At 37.8% G+C, this 19,595-nt stretch overlaps 1 protein-coding gene across 1 annotated transcript in view; it reads left to right on the forward strand.

The window, feature by feature from the left end:
• LOC121388645 (beta-catenin-like protein 1) overlaps window positions 1-8,380 on the forward strand; it is a 30,434-nt gene extending 22,054 nt beyond the window's left edge. The window contains exons 12-16 of the mRNA XM_041520078.1: window positions 272-369; window positions 1,759-1,839; window positions 2,739-2,876; window positions 4,728-4,800; window positions 7,235-8,380. Coding sequence (XP_041376012.1) covers window positions 272-369; window positions 1,759-1,839; window positions 2,739-2,876; window positions 4,728-4,800; window positions 7,235-7,323 — 479 coding nt within the window. The 3' untranslated portion in view covers window positions 7,324-8,380. The remainder of the gene's footprint in view (window positions 1-271; window positions 370-1,758; window positions 1,840-2,738; window positions 2,877-4,727; window positions 4,801-7,234) is intronic.
• The last annotated feature ends 11,215 nt before the right edge of the window (window positions 8,381-19,595 follow it).

A 19,595-nucleotide genomic window follows, 5' to 3' on the forward strand; every position in this document is an offset into this window, starting at 1 on the left:
TAATGGTTGACAACTAGCCGTAACTAGGGTGTGTCCCTTTAAGTAAAACCACAGTGTAAAGATCCATGGTATGTGCTTCCTACTTGTGAGAATGTGTGTGTGTTGCATGTATGCATTCACGGAATATTTGTAGTGTAGGGCACACATTAAGTCAATACTTTTCTTAAAGAACCACACTTTCTATATCTGTTCGGACTAAGAATATTTGCACATATGGGAAAACAGACAGACATACATGCTATATTCCAATTGATAATGCTTTCTTTTGTAGAACACACATGTTCCATTGTTGCTTCAATGCTGAGGAATTGTACAGGACAGCAAAGAACAAGACTGTTGAATAAATTCACAGAAAACGATCACGAAAAGGTGAGAATAACACCAGGACAAATATACTTAATAAGATGAGTTGTTTTCCTTTACCAAGACCAAATGTAACTTCGTGTTCAGCCTGTCAAGGTCACCATGAGAAATAATAAACAAATGAAAGTGATTTTCATTAGCATCACTCAAATTCAAGAACTTTTCAAATCTATATGAACCTCAAGTGATTTCAAATTCCATGCAATTTAGCGGAACTAATTATACTAGGGACGTTTTCGTAATAATACATCGTCTGGATATATCATCTGTTTATGGCAAATTATGTAATTTTTTGTAACATTAGTTTACAAAATTGCCTTTGTTTGATTCAACAGAATGCATATTTTAAAATAATTGTTGTAATATTATACTGGTGAACCTAATGGATTGAAAGTCCATTCTTTAGTGTCAACGCTTAAGATGTCCATGTTTTGATCGTGTATTGTTTTCGCCGAGTGGTCTTCCATTTTGAGCAATATTACGGTTTGAAAATATTTCCGAACACCTTTTATGGAAGACGATATATTTATTAAGTGGTTTGCACATATTTTCTCAGTTGGAATAGTTTGTAAAACAATTTTTTTGTTTCAAACGTAATATTTATGGCTTTCTCGGCCATTAAAAGTCATTTAAGAGTGATGTAAGGGGAAGTAACTGTGTTTGTGTACACATTTGTCCTGATATGCATTTAAAACATTTGCTCTTCTTCATTTGATATCCGGGCAGATATTAACAGTATTATCATCTTGTATTGCATGTATTGCACCTGCTAGATCATGGGATTCCTTTCTTTGTTCTGTTGACTACACTCATTTCACATCTTTGTTAAATTGGCAGCAGTTTACATATCACTAAATGGTATCTTTAATTCTGATTAAACAAATGATGTATTTTCAACCCTCTCAAAAGTAACATATTAAATCTTGGAAAGGCAAAATATGTGTGCAGTTTTCTGTCATCTGCCATTTTGCTTGTTTATGGAATACTCTTCAAGAGGGATGGGTCGATATGATGTAATCTAACGACGTCATGACATGCACTAAGATATAATGCACTCATCATGACGTCAGATTAATTATGTCACATACTTAGGAGGCTTCCACCCCTCTTGAATTGCATTCCACAAAAAAGCAAAATGACAGACAGTGAAAAAATTGCATGTGTTTTGTCCTAGGAGATCTTAAAGTCAATATAGGTGATATAGTTTCAGTCTATGTGGAATCCATGTCAATGTAATGTGTTTTTTATGATTTATGTTTGGACAAAAAGTGGTAATGGTAACTGAAGGTAAGAGAGTAATTTATCGTAGTTGTTAACAATTTGGTTTGGACTTCAGTTGAATCTGTCTTTGAGAATCGTAATTAAAATGTGTTGAGTTTTTCTTTTTGTTTGTAGGTGGAAAGATTACTGGAGCTTCACTTCAAATACCTGGACAAAGTTCGGCAGTGCGACGATGAGATTGAGAAAGATAAAAATGTGAGTTTAACAACTGGAGACAAATTAATCTCAGCTACATAATTTGTAGTATATATTTTAGTTCATTATAATTACACTCCCCCCCCCCCCCCACCCCCCACCCCCTCCCACCCCCAATGGAGAAATCAAACAAGTCTGTGTATTATGAATAAAACATTAAAAAAATATTTAGGAAGCATTTGTTTGAAATACTCAATTAATATTATATTTATATATACATGTAGTTCACTTAGGGATAACTATGTTGTATTTGACCATTAATACTGGTTTTACTATCACAAGGAGCGGGATTTAGCTCAGTTGGTTGAGTGCTCGCTTGAGGTGCTTGCGTCACAGGATCGAACCACTTTGGTGGATCCATTTAACTGATTCATATTTTATTGTTCCAACCAGTGCACCACAACTGTGGAAAAGTGCATATAAAAAATCCCTTGCTGCATTAGGAAAAAAATTGAGGGTTTCCTCTGATGACTACGTATCAGAATTACCAATCGTTTGAAATAGCCAAAGATTAATTGATTAATGTGCTCTAGTGGTGTTGTTAAAAAAAAAAATCTGTTTCAGATGATAACGTATGTCTTTAAGCAGCTGTTACTATCAACATTACAAACAGACCGCTTTGTTCCAGAGACTACATTAGTCTGGTAAAACTAATGTAGTAAGACTCTTGACTCGCAAGTACTGTTTGTGTCTCATAATAATTCATTGCAGAATTAGATGATAACTTAGGCCTTCAAGCAGCTGTTACTGTTGACATTATAAAGACAGAAGTACTGGTCTCATAATAAGTAATCACAGAATTATAAACCCAGAAGTACTGTTGTGTTCCAGCGAGTGCGCCAGTCCGGTCAGACTATCGATGAAGACAGAAGTATAATTAATTTACTGTTGTGTTCCAGAGAATGCGCCAGTCCGGTCAGACTATCGATGAAGAAATGGAGGATGAGTTCTACCTCAAGCGACTCGACCTCGGTCTGTTCACGCTGCAACTCATCGACTACGTCATGCTGGAGATCTGCACATCGGGGGCGCCGTCTGTGAGTTTTTAAATGTTTTTATATACTTGTCTTTGACAGGCCATATTATGGTATCATGTTGTCCATTCGTCCATACATCTGTCCAGAGGCTTGCATAATACATTATTTTTATTCCTAATATATGATATTGGCGATACCGAAACACATGAGGATTGTAAGACTCCATCATATGTGGTCATGGGATCGAAAAAGTACACCCTCGGTGGTGAAAATTTCGACCTGGGACGAGGTTTGCCGAGTCCCATGGTCTAAATTTTCACCACCGAGGGTGTACTTTTTATATCGGTAAATAAATCATTTTCTCTCTATCGGTAAATAAATCATTATTTTACACGAACAGACAAAGATAGCTGAACAAGTAACTTTTTTATTTGACCATTTTATCATAAATAAACTGCACTATCGTATTTACCGTGTTTGTTTCATGTGTTAAAATTTAACACTACAAATTAACAAGATAGCTTTTAAAATGAAGGTTTTAATAACAAAATATTAATGTGTCTAATGACCTCACGTCATATATTACCAACGACGTCATGTTAAGCGCAAGAGCGTGATATCCCATGTAAGATAGAAATTTCTTACATGGCTTTTTTTCATGGGATAGCTCTGTTCCATATACTGTATAATACTTTATTTTTGCGTGGAATTTATTTTCGCGTTTTTCGCGTGTGAATGAAATTCGTGAAAATATATTCCACGCGAAAATAAACTTTTTATAAAGGCAGACAATTTTTTTTTTTAAATATGTAGTCTCCACAAAACACAAAAGCTGTTTAAAACTTTAAATCAAGAACACGATTGTAAGTACATACATGATAATAAAACAATACTAACACTAAAAAGCTTTATGCTGTTTTCCTTCGCATGTGCTAGCAATCAGTTCATCGGACAGAGTATACACGTGTTCAACGACAGAAGTAAACATGCATTATCACAGTATATTAAAAATGTGGAAGTGGAAAATCCGGACTGGGCTATGTTCAGATGTTTCACAATTTTATTAGTAGCTTGTGCCTTAAAATTTCGTTTCGTTTGTTTTCGGTTTTTGTTTTTATAACAATTATAAGGACAATAAAGTATTGATTGGTTAAAGCAGGAAAACTATTGTTTTATGTGTATAGCACTCGTGTGTACATGTAGGATTAGTTCTACAGATTAGCGTAACAACCGGCAAAACTAAGTTCCATTTTTAAAACAAAATTATTGACATCTGTACGTTTTTTAATTGATGGGGGTTGGGAGATTCGCGAAAATAAATGTTCGCGAATTGACCCATTTTCATTAAATCGCGAAAATTTGATCCCGCGAAAATAAAGTATTCTACAGTACCTAAGAATGAGAAAAAATAATCTCTTTATCATATAATCTCAAGCTTGGTTTTGTAAACTGTATACGCAGCTTTAATTCCAGTCGGCCATTACGCCATATTCAAATTACCTCAAACTTGTATGATGTCATTTTGGACATCTTTACATAAAAATAAACTAATACTTAATGTTTTTGTTTTCTGAACGCTGGACAGCTTTTACTGTAAAGTTGCTATTAAAATGATTTTGTTTGATGACTATGTCAATTATGGAGTGTCATTGTAGCACATTTGCTTAAATATGAATAAATGTAGTGTCGTGACCTCTATTAATTTACATCTAATTTGCAAAGCTATCAAATTTTAAAAGTATGTGATCTGAAAAATATCACATAGGCCTACTTTGATTATAATGGAAAAGATAGATATTATATGATAAAGGTCTTTACACTCGGCCAGTGCTAACATTTTCCTTAGGAGAGTGATTACAAGCAGGAGAAGTGTATACACGTGTTAGATGAATTGTTTTTAATTTGTTACAGCTGCGACAGAGAGTAATGCAGATTTTAAACATGAGGGGAGGCTCAATCAAGGCCATAAGAAATATCATGAGAGGTGAGTAAATGTATAAACCACGACAAAACAGTTTAGCAGTTTGGTACTACTGCATTGTAGTTTAAAAGTAAGCTGTATTCGATGACGTGACAGTTTCGCATATCATTTTGTACTGAAAAACCTCCTGTTTCTTACACTGATAAATGATGCATCGTTTAAATCCTGTGTGATTTCCCTTTCAAGTCACAAGTTTTCTTTTATTTAAACACATTTATCAAATTGGTGAACTTTTATATTGATCTCTGCTGCTATTAGAGCCAGTAGATCATGGAGACAATACAATTATCAAACAATTACAACTAAACTGATCATTTCCTTCTTCACTGAATAGTATTTCTTTTCATACATAACCTGACGTCTGATACTTTTCCCCCTGAAGTCTTAACCACATTGTTAACAAAAACAACAGATTATTCTCCTACCTTTAATTACAAATAAATTTTACCCACATTTTTTCCTAACATAAATTGTGAAAAAACCCGTCACAATGATACAAATTACACCCACTAGATGATAAACATGTCACCTATCTCAAGTTCGCTAAAATCTCCTAGGACAAAAAGCATGCAATTTTTTGCCGTCTGCCATTTTACTTTTTTTTATGGAATAATCTTTCAGAGGGGTGGAAACTTCCGATGTCTGTGACATAATTAATATGACGTAATCACGTTTGCCGTTATATCATAACACGTTATGACGTTGTTATTTTCAGTAACTCATTTCAAGTCAGTTTCACTTATACAGTACATTACAAAGACTTAGCCAATATAAGTTTTATTTTCAAGAGAAGCATCATTACTCTTCCACTATGTAACAACTTAATAAAGTGACCCATCCTTCAAATTATATGGTGGAGAAAAATGTAGTAGTACACACCTTAAGTTACTATTTGTTGTGTATTTTAGAAGAGTGGTCATTTCTTCGCTTTGGTCTCCTAAACACAGTCCAACATTTTAGAAATGTACGTTATCCACAAATGGCAGAATTTCAAATCATATATAGTCCATTTGCATGAAAAGGGAACAGATGAATTGGCATATAACTCTATAATGAATAAAGTTAAAACTCATTTTTAAATATATTATTAAGTTTTAAACCTATACCAACTCCAATAACATTTTTGTAAAAAATATTCAATATAAATACAAATGTTTCTTTACAAATTATCAAATTGCATAGGCTAAATCTTATTTCACAATGCAGGTATGAAGACAACTGATGGAACAGCCAACGTAGAGAACACGCGGTTCTACCTTTAGTCTCAGTGTACTGCATTAGCGATTATTTCGATAGCAATGCAGCTACGGCTGTTCTAGCATTTTGTCTTCACCCCTGTATTAAAAATTAGATTAATCTACATAATTTGATGGCAATTTGTTAAGAAACTTTTTTATTTACACAGGAAGTTTTAGTAAAAAAATATTTTGAGTTGGTATGGGTTTAAAACTCAGTGACATGTTTTGATATAAGATTTAACATTGTTATGAGTTATATGCCAATTCATCGGTTCCCTTTACAAACAGACTATAGGTATCTTATTGAAAGGTTGTGGGTTAGTATTTGTGTCCGTCTTGATCGATTGCAGTTATTTCTTCTCATAAAATTGAATTTCATTTAACTGTTGTAATATGTCATATATTTTTAAAATAATAAATGATTTTTACTTTTTATTATGTAGTAAATGTTGCAGAAAATGACTGGTGGTGTGTGACCTTAAATTAAAATTAAAATTAAAAAAAACAAAAAACCCAACATTAAATTCAAATTTATTTTAGCCACATAGAGACGACCATCTTCATAAATCAAGGCTAATATTCGTTCCTCGTATTCAGCCTTGATACATGTCGTCAAGAAATCGTGCCACAAAATGCTTAAATTTCATTGGATGCGATGAGATCTGATTGCAACGAATCGCAACGCTCCTTATAGATTCCCTTATTATTGTAAACAAAGATGGCAGCATCACGTCCGTGGAAACGTGTCGTGTTTGTTACGATATGTTAAAAAAAAAGGTTTCGGCAGTTAATTTTTGATATTGCTTTCAAGATTGTCACATGTTACCGATTCTGTGATTGGTCAGCGATGTCATCATGTAAGGGACATAATCGGTGTTACAAATTTTCTTCCAATAGAGGGTGCTAGTAGTGGATATCAGTAATCTTGACTACATGTATCAAGGCTGAATACAAGGAACGAATATTAGCCTTGATTTATGAAGATGAGAGACGACATGAGATACCATTTATCTTAAAAGTTGTTACAAAATTTAACCAACGAGCAAAGGCGATACCAATACGTTTATAAACAAATAAGATAAATACTTATGTCATTGGATGGTATGGCTGTGGCAACTGGGTCATCACTAGAGCAACCAATCACAAATAGCAAAAGTTAAAATGAATTAAAATGTAGTTGTATTATTTTTAATTTTCAGAATACGCTGGTAACATTGGTGATGCAAAAGACCCCGAATCACGAGAAGCCGAACAGAACAGAATAATACAGCTAGTGGACAAGTTCTAGAGACAACAAACTGTGCTGCTGTGTTTTTAATTCAGGTTCATCAAGAATGCAACCACCGATGCAGGTGTAACAACATTGCCAGTTACAGTGACATATTGGTGGTCCTCGTGCAGTTCTTATTAAGCCAACATAAATCTATGTCGTGATGCTCAAAAAACAAAGAAGAAACAAGACTCATTGTTGTTCACTGTGAACATGTCAACGTAAAGATCAGTCTCTATTATCAATTCAGAGATAAGAAAAGAAGAAAAATTGTGAGCCGTTTGTATTAGCAACCTTTTAGATACCAGTATTTTATATAAGAACATAGGTTGTGTACCATCTGTATATATTTTAAGAATCATATGTTAAACATTATTACTTCCATGATGTTCGGTAAACTTTTCAAATTTTCAGGTTTGACTGTCAAGTGCCATTAATTTCATGCTATTCCGTTCATGACAAGAAAATGTAAATAACAGCTGCATGGTTTACATAACTGGTAGAACATCTCTGCGATAGTAATGCATTATGCAGACTAATATACCGTTATGTAGAATAATATTAAGTGGATGAACCAGGAGCCAAGTTTACAAAACATCGTTAAGTTTATATCTGCGACTTAAGGATGTACCGGTCATACATCTGCATGTGTTTGGCATATCTTTCACGCATAACATTACATCATTACGGAAGCTGGAGTATTTGTAGGACAAAAGGAAATCAAATATGTGTGTTGAACTATAATAGTAATAAGAATTGTGGTTTAATCGTAGATTTTTGTTTACGTGCAAAACTAGGCTTTACAATGTTTTGTGAAATCAGGCCCAGATGCCATCAAAAATGGTTTGATTTCTTACCTCAAATGAAGTCTTTTTCATTCAAATTAATATTGAAAGTGAATGAGTTAGGTTGTAGTTGTCATTTGGTTTCAAGTGTACAATTCACATACTTGTAGTTGAAAAATGCAAGACATTTCATGGACAATGTTTGTTCAACTTCATGTCAAGGATTATCCTGTATACACACTAAGAACGACTGTGTAAAAACTATCCTGTAAATAAACTGTTGAAAACTATGTAATTGTAGTTAGAGATTTTTTTTTTTCTATGTTGAATTTAATGACCAAAAGTGGAGTTTCTGGTGCATGGTTTTTTTGTCTACAAAAAACCAAATCAATTCTATGGTTGTCAGTAGCATAGGAGAGATTTAGCTCAGTGGGTTGAGTGCTCGCTTGAGGTGCTTGCATTGCAGGGTCAAACTACCTCTGTGGATCCATTCCAACCAGTGCACCACAACTGGTCAAAGGTCATGGTATGTGCTTTCTTGTCTGTGGAGAAGTGCATATAAAAGGTCCCTAGCAGCGACGAGGAGTCAGAATTATCAAATGTTTGACATCCAATAGCCGATGATTAATTAATGAATGTGCTCTAGTGGTGTTGTTAAACAAAACAAACGTCTTCCCTTTACCTACGATGATCAGCTGGGAATCATTTTCAGGACCAGGACCCAGATTAGCACAGACGTGGAGCAGCTATTGTACTGAGGATTAAGGTAGGCCATTAATTTTCTTTTGTTTTCTTTATACTGTAGTTATTTCGCAGTTGTGTTGTATGCATTTAAGCTACATACGCCTTATAGCCGTTGTTACATTTCTTGTATTTTTCTGTTATCCCTTGAATTTTATATACGCTGTGATAGACCGCAAAGTACTTTTCAGCTTATCCACACAATACTGTTCTTACGCATTTAGTCGCACTAAAATAAATCAAACCAACAATGGAAGCCACTAATTCCGGATCCAAAGTCAGACAAGGTAGCGGGCCTAGCCCAACCATACCAGAGAGCATTAATGAAACGAGTAGAAATTGAAACTGAGATAGCGACCGATAGTGTAGTAACGGACTCCCCTAGATCGCCAACCCCCACGACTACCGCTGCGGCCGCAGCAAGGACCACTGAACCACGCAGCACCGACGTGGAGGTGTCTAGCGTTGGGGCAGGCAACAACCATATCGACCCGGACGTTGAGTTCATCTCTTCCCACCCCCAAATTAGGGCCAACGATATCGCCATCAAACTAGCGCTAAAATCGGCTAGCACAAACAACACCTCCACCCCACGGATCGCAGTCAAGGGGAAGGCCCCCCCTTAACCTTAGTCAAGAGATGGACCCAGACACAGAGAAAAGCGATAGGGAGCTAGACGTTAACCCAGACATCCCGGTAGATAACAGATACCAAGCGCTAGCCAGAAAGAAAAAAACTAAGTCGTTCCACTAAACATAACAAAAACTCCAAAAGCGATAGTATTAAAGGACTCCGTCAAGTCCTCTTTAATGGAAAAAACCCAACTTTCTACCAATACATCTACTGGCAGCAAGTTGTCACCGAGAGATTGGGGGACACTGGTATCATTTACCACACCCGAATCAACAATGGCGACACTTTTGTTAGGGGAGACGAGGAAACACTTATTGCTCTTGATTCAATGTATGAACTGTATGACTTAGATTAGATTTAGAAAGTACGTCAGTGGTCCACCTCGTACCAGTTAGCGTGGCCCTGGGGACAACCGCCACGGCTGCTGGCCCGAGACTGGTCACAACTACGCAGGCCCTAAACCAACCATTTAAACAAACTAGGGAAAGCAGCCAAACTATCCACTCGGCCATTAAGGCAAACTTGGTTACAAAACCCCCCATACAGGCCTCCCAACCAGACAAAGGGGAAACTAACAACAGCCCGTCAACCAACAAGGCTACACGAGAGGACCACATCAAAGCCACGACGTCCGCCGTAAAGCACCTCAACGAGACTGCTCAAGCAAAACGGACCGGCGTCTCCAAAGCCAACGCTCCCACCAGTAAACCAGGTAACGCAAAACATCAGTCTAGCTTGAGTACTGCGAAAAAGGCCCCCGCCTTCCTCGTCACCCCCTTTAAGACTGTCGTCACCAAAAAAACGTAAATACAGGAGCCCAGTCAAACAAATTAAATATCCAACTTCCGCAAACTTTATTAAAACCAAAACTAAAAAACCCACTCAACCAATCAAAAGAACAAAAACAGATAAATCAGCTGAAGCGCCCAAAAAGGTAATGGTCACCAAACCCACTAACACTTCCAACCCCCCCCCCCCCCCCCCGTTGTAGGTACCCCCACCATCTCCACCCCCACCCCAGCTGCCACCCCTCAAGGAACTGGACCATTTTACAAACAGGTACCTACCAGGACCACTGGCACCTTGAATGGCCAGCCACAACCCACCAGCCAAACCCCAACTCCCGCCACTACCACCACCACCACCCCCCAGCTAACACAACCCCTCCACCCGCTAACCAATGGCTAGCCAAAATGCACACATTGCCATCTCAGGACTCGGCGTTAGCCACCCTCAAAACCAACAACCCCAAACTTGGTGTCACAGACTCCACTACTTGGTCAAACGGATACGTACTTATCACCGCCCACATCAACGCCGACGAACACATCATCATTCAAGGTCGTCGTTACCCACTAGTTCCATTTGAAAGGAAATCTAGTAAGTGCCATCACTGTCAGCAATGGGGCCACGGTGCAGCCAAGTGCCGCAACCATAGAGACCTCCCCACATGCCACCGTTGCGGCCAGAAACATCCTAAAAGCTCCAAAAAACTCCCCCTGCACCAACCCGATTCAATGCCCCAACTGCCTTAGCCGTCACATGGCACATGACACAAAGTGCCACCATTACCAAAAAGCGCTTAGGCAACTTAACAATCGCAAAAACCAGGTTAATAAAACAACGGAAACTAGACCAGTCTTTGTTAAACCAGCAACAGTTACCAAAAACATAACGTATGCTGATAAACTTAAATCTAGTGATCAAAACCAAGTTAAAGAACTTAAGTCGATAATTGAAACTCTAGTGCAAGAATTGTCTAATATTAAATCTAGCTTAAAAATCACAAAAAACTAAAATTAATTTAGTCATTAAACAGAACTTAACTACGGGACCGCGTCATGGGAGATACGTCTCCATACGCCCCCATTATTAAATCAAACATAGGAAATAAGGGCCTTAGCGTTCTCCAATGGAACGCTAAAGGCCTCCATTCAATGGGACATGGTGCTGAACTCGTTCAACTCATTAGCACTAGCAACATCAAGCCAGATATAATTTGCCTACAAGAAACATGGCTAGGAATCGGCACTAAAAATAATAAAATAAAAAAAACGACTAAAGTATTTAAAATTCCAGGATATACAAGTTATTATAAAAATAGAGAAAATAGTACCAGAATTGGAATAGCCACTCTAATTAAAAATACCATACCGCATACCGAAATTAAATATGATTCTATTAATAAAAACTTAGAAGTCCTAGGACTTACTATACAAAACGATAAAATGCCTATCGATATCATCAATGTTTATAGCCCACCGGGAACAGCCCATAGTCAACTAACGTTAAGAGATTACAATAAACTCATAAACTCAAACAATAGCACACTGTGGAGAGGTTTGCACTCCGACGCACAGGGAGACATACTAGAGGAATTCATCAATACACACAATCTAGTATGTCTCAACGATGACAGTACTACTTTTATACATGACTATCTGGGCACATCCGCCATCGACCTAACTATCACCTCTAACAATATAGGTGCAAATCCCAATGGGAGGTGTTAGAAGCTCTCATAGCGACCACCTCCCTATTCTAACCAGCTATAAATGTAATACTACTTGTACAGAAGAAGAAAAATTTATACCTAAGTTTAAATTTAATAAAGCTAACTGGGCTGGCTTTACAAGCGACTGTAGCAAAATTAAGTTAGAAAAGAGCCTAAACATTGACGACGCCACTAATAAACTTACTAATAAAATAACAGAAATAGCTGAAAAGAATATTCCTAAAACTAAACCCTTCAATAAAAATAGACCAGTTAACTGGTGGACAGACGAAATTAAATCCAAATGCGGCTTTAGGAACAGGATGCGTAAACTTTATAAAAAAAACCCCAGGGAAACAAGACTATCACACTAAATATAAAATAGCCAAAAACGAAGTAGGTAAGCTTATCACCAATGCTAAACAAGCCAGCTGGCATAAATTTTGCGGTGAAATTAACAATAGAACATCTATTAGAGAAATGTGGATAAAAATTAAGGCTATTCAAGGACAATTCAATTCCACAGTCCTTCAAAAACATAAAAAAGCAACTACTAATAAACAAAAGGCCGACCTTCTCAGTAAAACTTTCAGTAAAAACAGTAGCAACGAAAATCTTCCTAAATTTGTTTTTGAGAAACTTAAGAAAGATAACTCTCTACCAACTAATGATACAAAAACAGCAAATCACCCAACTACTGATAATTTAGAATTTAATAAACCGATAACAATGTTAGAATTAAAAACAGCTCTTAAAGCTAAAAAAAAAAGTACTGCCACCGGGCCTGACCAAATAAGTTACACATTACTCAAGCATATGCCGGATGTAGCCCTAAAGGTAGTGTTATCGCTCTTTAACCGAATCTGGAGGGAGGGTCAAATGCCCACTGCGTGGAGAATGCTTTAGTCTCCCTAAAGCGGGAAAAGACCATTCCCTCCCAGGGAGTTATAGACCGATAACACTCACGTCCCACATGTGCAAAACCTTAGAAACTATTATCAATAAACGACTTAAAAATAACCTAATAACTAATGTACAGAGCGGATTTAGAACTAAACATTCAACAATAGATCAAATAGTTACATTACAAAATAGTATTAATGATGCATTTCGAAAATCTCATAAGGTTTTAACAATATTCATAGATATTGAAAAAGCTTTTGATATGGTATGGCGTCAAGGTCTACTAAATAAACTACAGAGTAACGGTATTAAAGGTAATAGGTTTAATTTTATCAACAATTTCATCCATAATAGATCAATCTCAGTTAGAGTGAACGGTCACTATTCAGATAGAACCAAAATAATTAATGGCATACCACAAGGTTCGGTCCTCTCACCAACCGTATTCAACATTTTTATTAATGACATAACTAAAGCACTTAATGCTAAAGGAAAAACAAAAACGACCACGCCATTAAACACAGCACTATTTGCCGATGATTGCGCCATCTGGCGCACAGGCACTAATTTATTTCACCTAATGCAAGCTGATATGAATAGACTTAACAAATGGGCCCTGGACTGAGGTATTAAACTATCAGAAACTAAAACTGTCTATATGCTTTTTAATAAAGTCAATAAATCAGATAATCACCAACTTAAATCAGGTGATAAAATAATTCCAAGAGTCAAAAAATTTAAATTTCTAGGTGTAACTTTTGACTCAAAACTAACCTTTAGTGACCATATCAATGACATAGTCAGGAACTCAAAAAATACTCTAAACTTGTTAAGAGCCATCTCACGTACCAGTTGGGGAGCGCAAACAGAGGCAATGCTTATGGTTTACAAAGCATGCATACTCTCCAGAATCGATTATGGAGCCCAAGCCTACAGTTGCGCCGCCCCCAAACTGTTACATAAATTAGATGTTATTCAAAACCAAGCTCTTAGAATCATAGCTAAAGTTCCATCAAATACCAGCGGACAGAGCTTAGAAGTTGAGTTTAACATTATGCCACTGAAATATCGTCGCAATCTTCAACATCTTAATTATCATCTAAAAATCCACTCTCTTAAACTAGATCACCCAGTTCAGGAACTCACTCCTATCATAGCTAAACCAGGACTAGTATTCAAAACCAATCAAAATCTTAATGATTCTTTTGCCACTAAAGCTAGTAAAATAGAAATAGAAGTAGGTATAAATAACACGCCAGTGGCACTATACCATATCAATCAGCCAGTCGAGTGCCACACACCATATCTAATTAAACAAGCTACGGATTCAACTCCCATTTCCACCATTTAAGAAAATCCTGTTCGAAGCCGCAGCCAACGAAAATTACCCTGAGCACATCCATATCTACACGGATGGCTAAAAAAATCCAGATAACGGTAGGGTTGGCTTCGCAGTAGTTGAAGAAAAAATATTTAAACACTCTAAATTAGTTAAATACGCCAGGCTGTCAGATAACCTATCAGTCTATACAGCAGAACTGACAGCCATCTATGAAGCCCTAATCTGGATTAAAACTAAACAATACTCTAAAAGCGTTATTTTTTCAGATAGTCTTAGCTCTATCCAATCACTTCAAACTAATAAATCTACCAGGCCAGATATCCTCGCAGCCATCCACAATAAACTTCATGAACTAAACCAGCTTAATTTAATAGTAGTATTCGAATGGGTCCCAGCTCACGTAGGTATAATTGGCAATGAAACAGCTGACTATGGAGCCAAAACTGCACTTTCAATCACTAGCAAAATTACAGCACTACCTTTAGGAATATCAGAACTAATGTCAAAAGCAAGAAAACACTACATTAATCAATGGCAGGCCAACTGGGACCTAACAACCAATACATGGCACTATAACATCAAACCACTAGTCAACTCTATCCGACCTAAACACGTAAACACTTAAATGTGGATAAAATAATTACTAAATTGCGCATAGGTAAATCTTCGCAGCTCAACAGCTGCTCTTTCACCAATAAAAACCCTGACTGTGAGTGTGGCACCCGGAAAGACATGAAACACTATCTCCTGGATTGCACGCTACACAACAGCCAGAGAAAACTAATGATAGAATCAATAACCGAAGCCAACCACAATAAACCAATTACACCTAAGTTTTTACCTAACCCTGATAAATATCTAAAACATAAAACCTTCAAAGCAGTATATCAATTCGTCCAGTCCACCAAACCAAAACTATAAGTGTCACGTACTGCCCGCCTTGCCAGCGTTCGGTCGACGCGAACCACCAACCCGACTAATCGCAGGCAGGATGGGAAACCGTAGCACACTCACTCCTGACAGTCATAAAGTTAAAAACTAAAATTAGAAAATGATCGCAATCACCCGCCTGTACGTCTCCCGGAGGGAAGAGCGACCTTCTGCACTCGACCGACATGCACTCCAATCCGGGGGACCAACGGAGGGAAGGTGGCGATCTATAATTAAGATAAGTAATTAATACGCTGCTTAACTCGTGACACCCGTGACTCCCTGGATGGAACATCCACCCTACGCACTCGAACAGACCACGTATTCCAACCCGGGGAGAGAACGGTGAAACGACAAAAGTAAAAGCATATACCTAGCCAAATTAGCTGGCACAAATTCAGCAATAAATTAACAATTACTCAAAACCACCCGCCTGTACATCTCTCGGACGGAAGAGCGACCTTAAGCACTCGACCAAACAAGCACTCCAACCCGGGGATCAACGGCGGGATGGTAGCGAATGATTTAATAACCGCTAGATATGACAATGCTTGAATCGTGACATCTGTGACCCCCTTGGTGGAACATCCACCCTACGCACTCGAACAGACCACGTATTCCAACCCGGGGGAGAACGGTGAAACGACAAAAGTAAAAGCATATACTCGACCAAATTAGCTGGCATAAATTTAGCAATATAAATTAACAATTACTCAAAACCACCCGCCTGTATCCCTTGGATGGAAGAGCGACCCTAAGCACTCGACCAGGCACTCCATCCTGGGGATTAACGGCGGGACGGTAGCGAGTGATTAATAACCACTAGATATGCCAATGCCATCCAGACCTAACCACGATAACCATATTATTCTACTGTAAATATGTTCATGTTCTGAAGCTCGTGATTGACAACTGGCATACACCACCCGGCTAACGACACATTATTAATTTTCTTTAATTATCATTATTATTATTTATTTATTTTTTCGTGTTTTTTTTTCTTCTTTTTTTTCGTGTTTTTTTTTTTCTTTCTGTCTTTCTCACTAAGACAGGATCGAAGTCGCAGTAACCCAATTGGCTAATTAACCAGCCAATCAACATCGTTAGATAATCAACCAAGAGAGGACACCACTAATTATTATCGCCTATTTTTTGCAGCACTCTCATTGGTCCAATCCAGCCAATCACGGATCAAGAACCCCACTACACCTAACTGTAAATAAACTGCACGAATTTGTCTTTGCACCCGCACCATGTCTTTTTTTTTTTTATTTTTATTATTACTGATGCATTCCATCCTAGCTAACTAAGGTAAGTCAACTAGGGTTCCAGAAGCAAAGACATGCAGGAAAACCGATACCCAACTATCCAGATAGCCTGAAGACAAACCAAGTAATAAGCCTACTAAAATCCTATATTTAGGGGGCGGGAATCAAAATTCTTCAAACTAAATACCTAGATTGGTGCATATATGTATACATTTGCTACTTGCCACCGTTAGTTTCGTTTATTGCATTGGTAATACAAAAAATTACTCTCCTACCTTTAATTGCCCTTTAGATTTAGCTCCAAAAAATTGTTAACAGACACACCTTTAATTGCCGTCGCAAATACCAAAAACACTACAAATATACAGATTCCACACACGAGACTGCAACGATGTCGCCTAAATTATCTTTGCTGAGATTGCATAGGGAAAAATACATGCAGTTTTATGCCGTCTGCCATCTTGCTTTTTTATGGAATACTCTTCAAGAGGGGTGAAAGCCTCCAAAGTATGTGACACAATTACTATGAAATCGATGATCTCTAGTGGTATCATTAAAATAATAATAATAATAGTAATAATAAAAAATAATAATATGACGTCATCACGTTTGCTTTTATATCATAACATGTTATGACGTTGTTAGATTAAGTCCTATCCTTTCACCCGTCTTGAAGAATATTCCATAAAAAGTTAAAATGGCAGCTGATACAAAATTACATGCTTTTTTCCCTATGCGCTCTCAGCGAAGTCAATATAGCTGACATGGTTATCATCTGGTATGTGGAATCTGTGTCATTGTAATGGTTTTTTCAAGATTTGCTCTTTGGACAAACTTTGAAGGAAATCCCGCGCAAAGGTAGGAGTCGTAGTTGTTAACAATGGTTCGAAGTAGGAACTCCCCCTCCGTCATTGTATTCAATGATATACAAGGGGAGGGGGATGGGTGGTCCTGAACCCTTGTCACTAGAATAGGGGGACAATTAGTACAACCTTAATACAAAACTAGGATTCCCAGTTCCACTACATCAGTACACAGGGTGGTTTTTTCAAGATTTCGCCCCCATTTAATGGACATGTACTTTAAGGAACCGGGAGGAACATCAATAACCCGGGGGACAATTAAAGAATAGGCTTCCCCACAACCCCCAATTTTGCTGGTAGTAGTTTGGTGAACAATTTGGTTCGGACAAAAATATCGTAAGCTAGTTTAACTCCCCTCCGTCATTGAAGAGCTATTCAATGAACGATACAAGGACGGAAAGGGGATGGGAGGTCATGAATGACCGTTGAACTAACTTGTTTTACAATAGGGACGTAAGCACAATTAGGTACAACCTTAAAACTACAAAATTAGGATTCACACACTGACTACACGCTCACTGCATCAGTACACAGGGGCATCGACGGATGATAACAATGGCACTCGCACCCATTTAATGGCCCAGCACGTACCAAAATAAGTAACCGGACCAAACCAAAATACCGTTCGCAGTACACAATTGCAATCCACCCGGGGGCCATCGTTTCTGAACAAAAGAAATGTAAATCGTAGATTTACGTCCACCCACATTTACCCCAATACTTGTTGCACGTAAACGTAACTTACGGCACTTGGTGATGCCTAGACCAGTGAATATGGGTCATGGCCCTTTATAAGGGCCCTATGGGCAACCTAGGGAGACACCACAGCATCGTAAAGGTCTAAAATTAACGAGCTACTCTCGATTCACTAATATCAAAACATATATTAGCTCGGCCATTTACCTTTCGACCGACCGTTCAAAATTGCGCCAAATTCCCTCAATCAAAATTGCACACCCTTTTCTCTTTGGCATTTAACTGCTCCATTCTAATTCCATAGCACCACCCCCACCCCCACCCACCTGCTACCGATTTGATTGGGCTGCTGGTGCTCCCTTGCATCTGCCAGGGCAGGTGGTCCCTCCTCTCCCCTCCCCCCACCTTTCCTGTCATGGACGGAGGAGCCGGCCAAGGCCGGCTCTTGTGCCCACGACAGGCGTGCGCTACAACAGCTTGTTCTGAATGTGCACGTAAAACCCTATGACATGACATGGGAATCGCTTGGTATTGTGCATAGCCTTACAGACCACCGACAATTAAAAATGCACCATTTAGGGGTTATGCAAAACCAATTTTTGTAACACTTCCTTTCTACATAACCTGTCAAACCCTATAAATGATGTCCTAAATTAATTTGTGCCTATAAAAGATCCCTTGCTGCGTTAGGAAAAATGTAGCGGATTTCCTCCGATGACTACATGCGTCAGAATTACCCAATCTAATAGCCGTTGCCAATATCAAAAACAACTGGCAAATTTTATTTTAATTTGGTAAAATAGTTTCATGTAATAATTGATATTTTGTTTAAAAATTACTGGGTTTCTGCACTTTTTAAAGTTTAATAGATAATTTGGCGAAATCTTTTTCTCACACCGAGCTAGCCCGGTGTCTTGCTTTTAGAACGGGATGTTTGGTCAGTTGAATGGGCAGGATGTAGCTTCATGTTTGCTCTCACCTAGATCCAACCAGTGCACCACAACTGGTCAAAGGCCGTGGTATGTGCTTTCCTGTCTGTGGGATGGTGCATATAAAAGATCCTGAATAAAATACTTTCTTTGTGAAAATTGATTTTAACTAAAAAAAAAAAAAATTAAAAAGAAAAAAAAGGTGAAATTGAATAAAAAGCTGAGAAATCATATCCCCGTCTCATGGTGGATTCACTGGATAATCTATGCATCCCAATTGGAGCTTGGTTCTTGTAAATCATTAGCTCATTACCTGCGTAGTTACTGTACCCGTATCACGACTCGGGGCTAGGCCTGGCACTCGCCAAATTCGCCAGTTGCTAATTTGAAAAACAATTGGCAAATTTTATTTTAATTTGGTGAAATAATAATTTTAGCACATACCACGGCCTTTGATATACTGCCTGGAACGAGAAATAGCCCAATGGGCCCACCAACGTAGATCAATCGTAGACCGACAGCACCTCAGGCGAACATTTTACCACTGGGATACATCAAGCCATCATCGTTAAAACGATGCATTTTAGAAAAACTTTATATATGTCTTTGCTTCTTGAAAAAATTTAATACTTCTATTTGGAACAACAGTTACTGTATTATAAAATCACCTGTTAGGCATCAATACAAATTACAAACATGCACCATT

This window comes from Gigantopelta aegis, chromosome 14 (genome assembly GCF_016097555.1).
Source record: "Gigantopelta aegis isolate Gae_Host chromosome 14, Gae_host_genome, whole genome shotgun sequence".
Taxonomy (NCBI): Eukaryota; Metazoa; Mollusca; class Gastropoda; order Neomphalida; family Peltospiridae; genus Gigantopelta; species Gigantopelta aegis.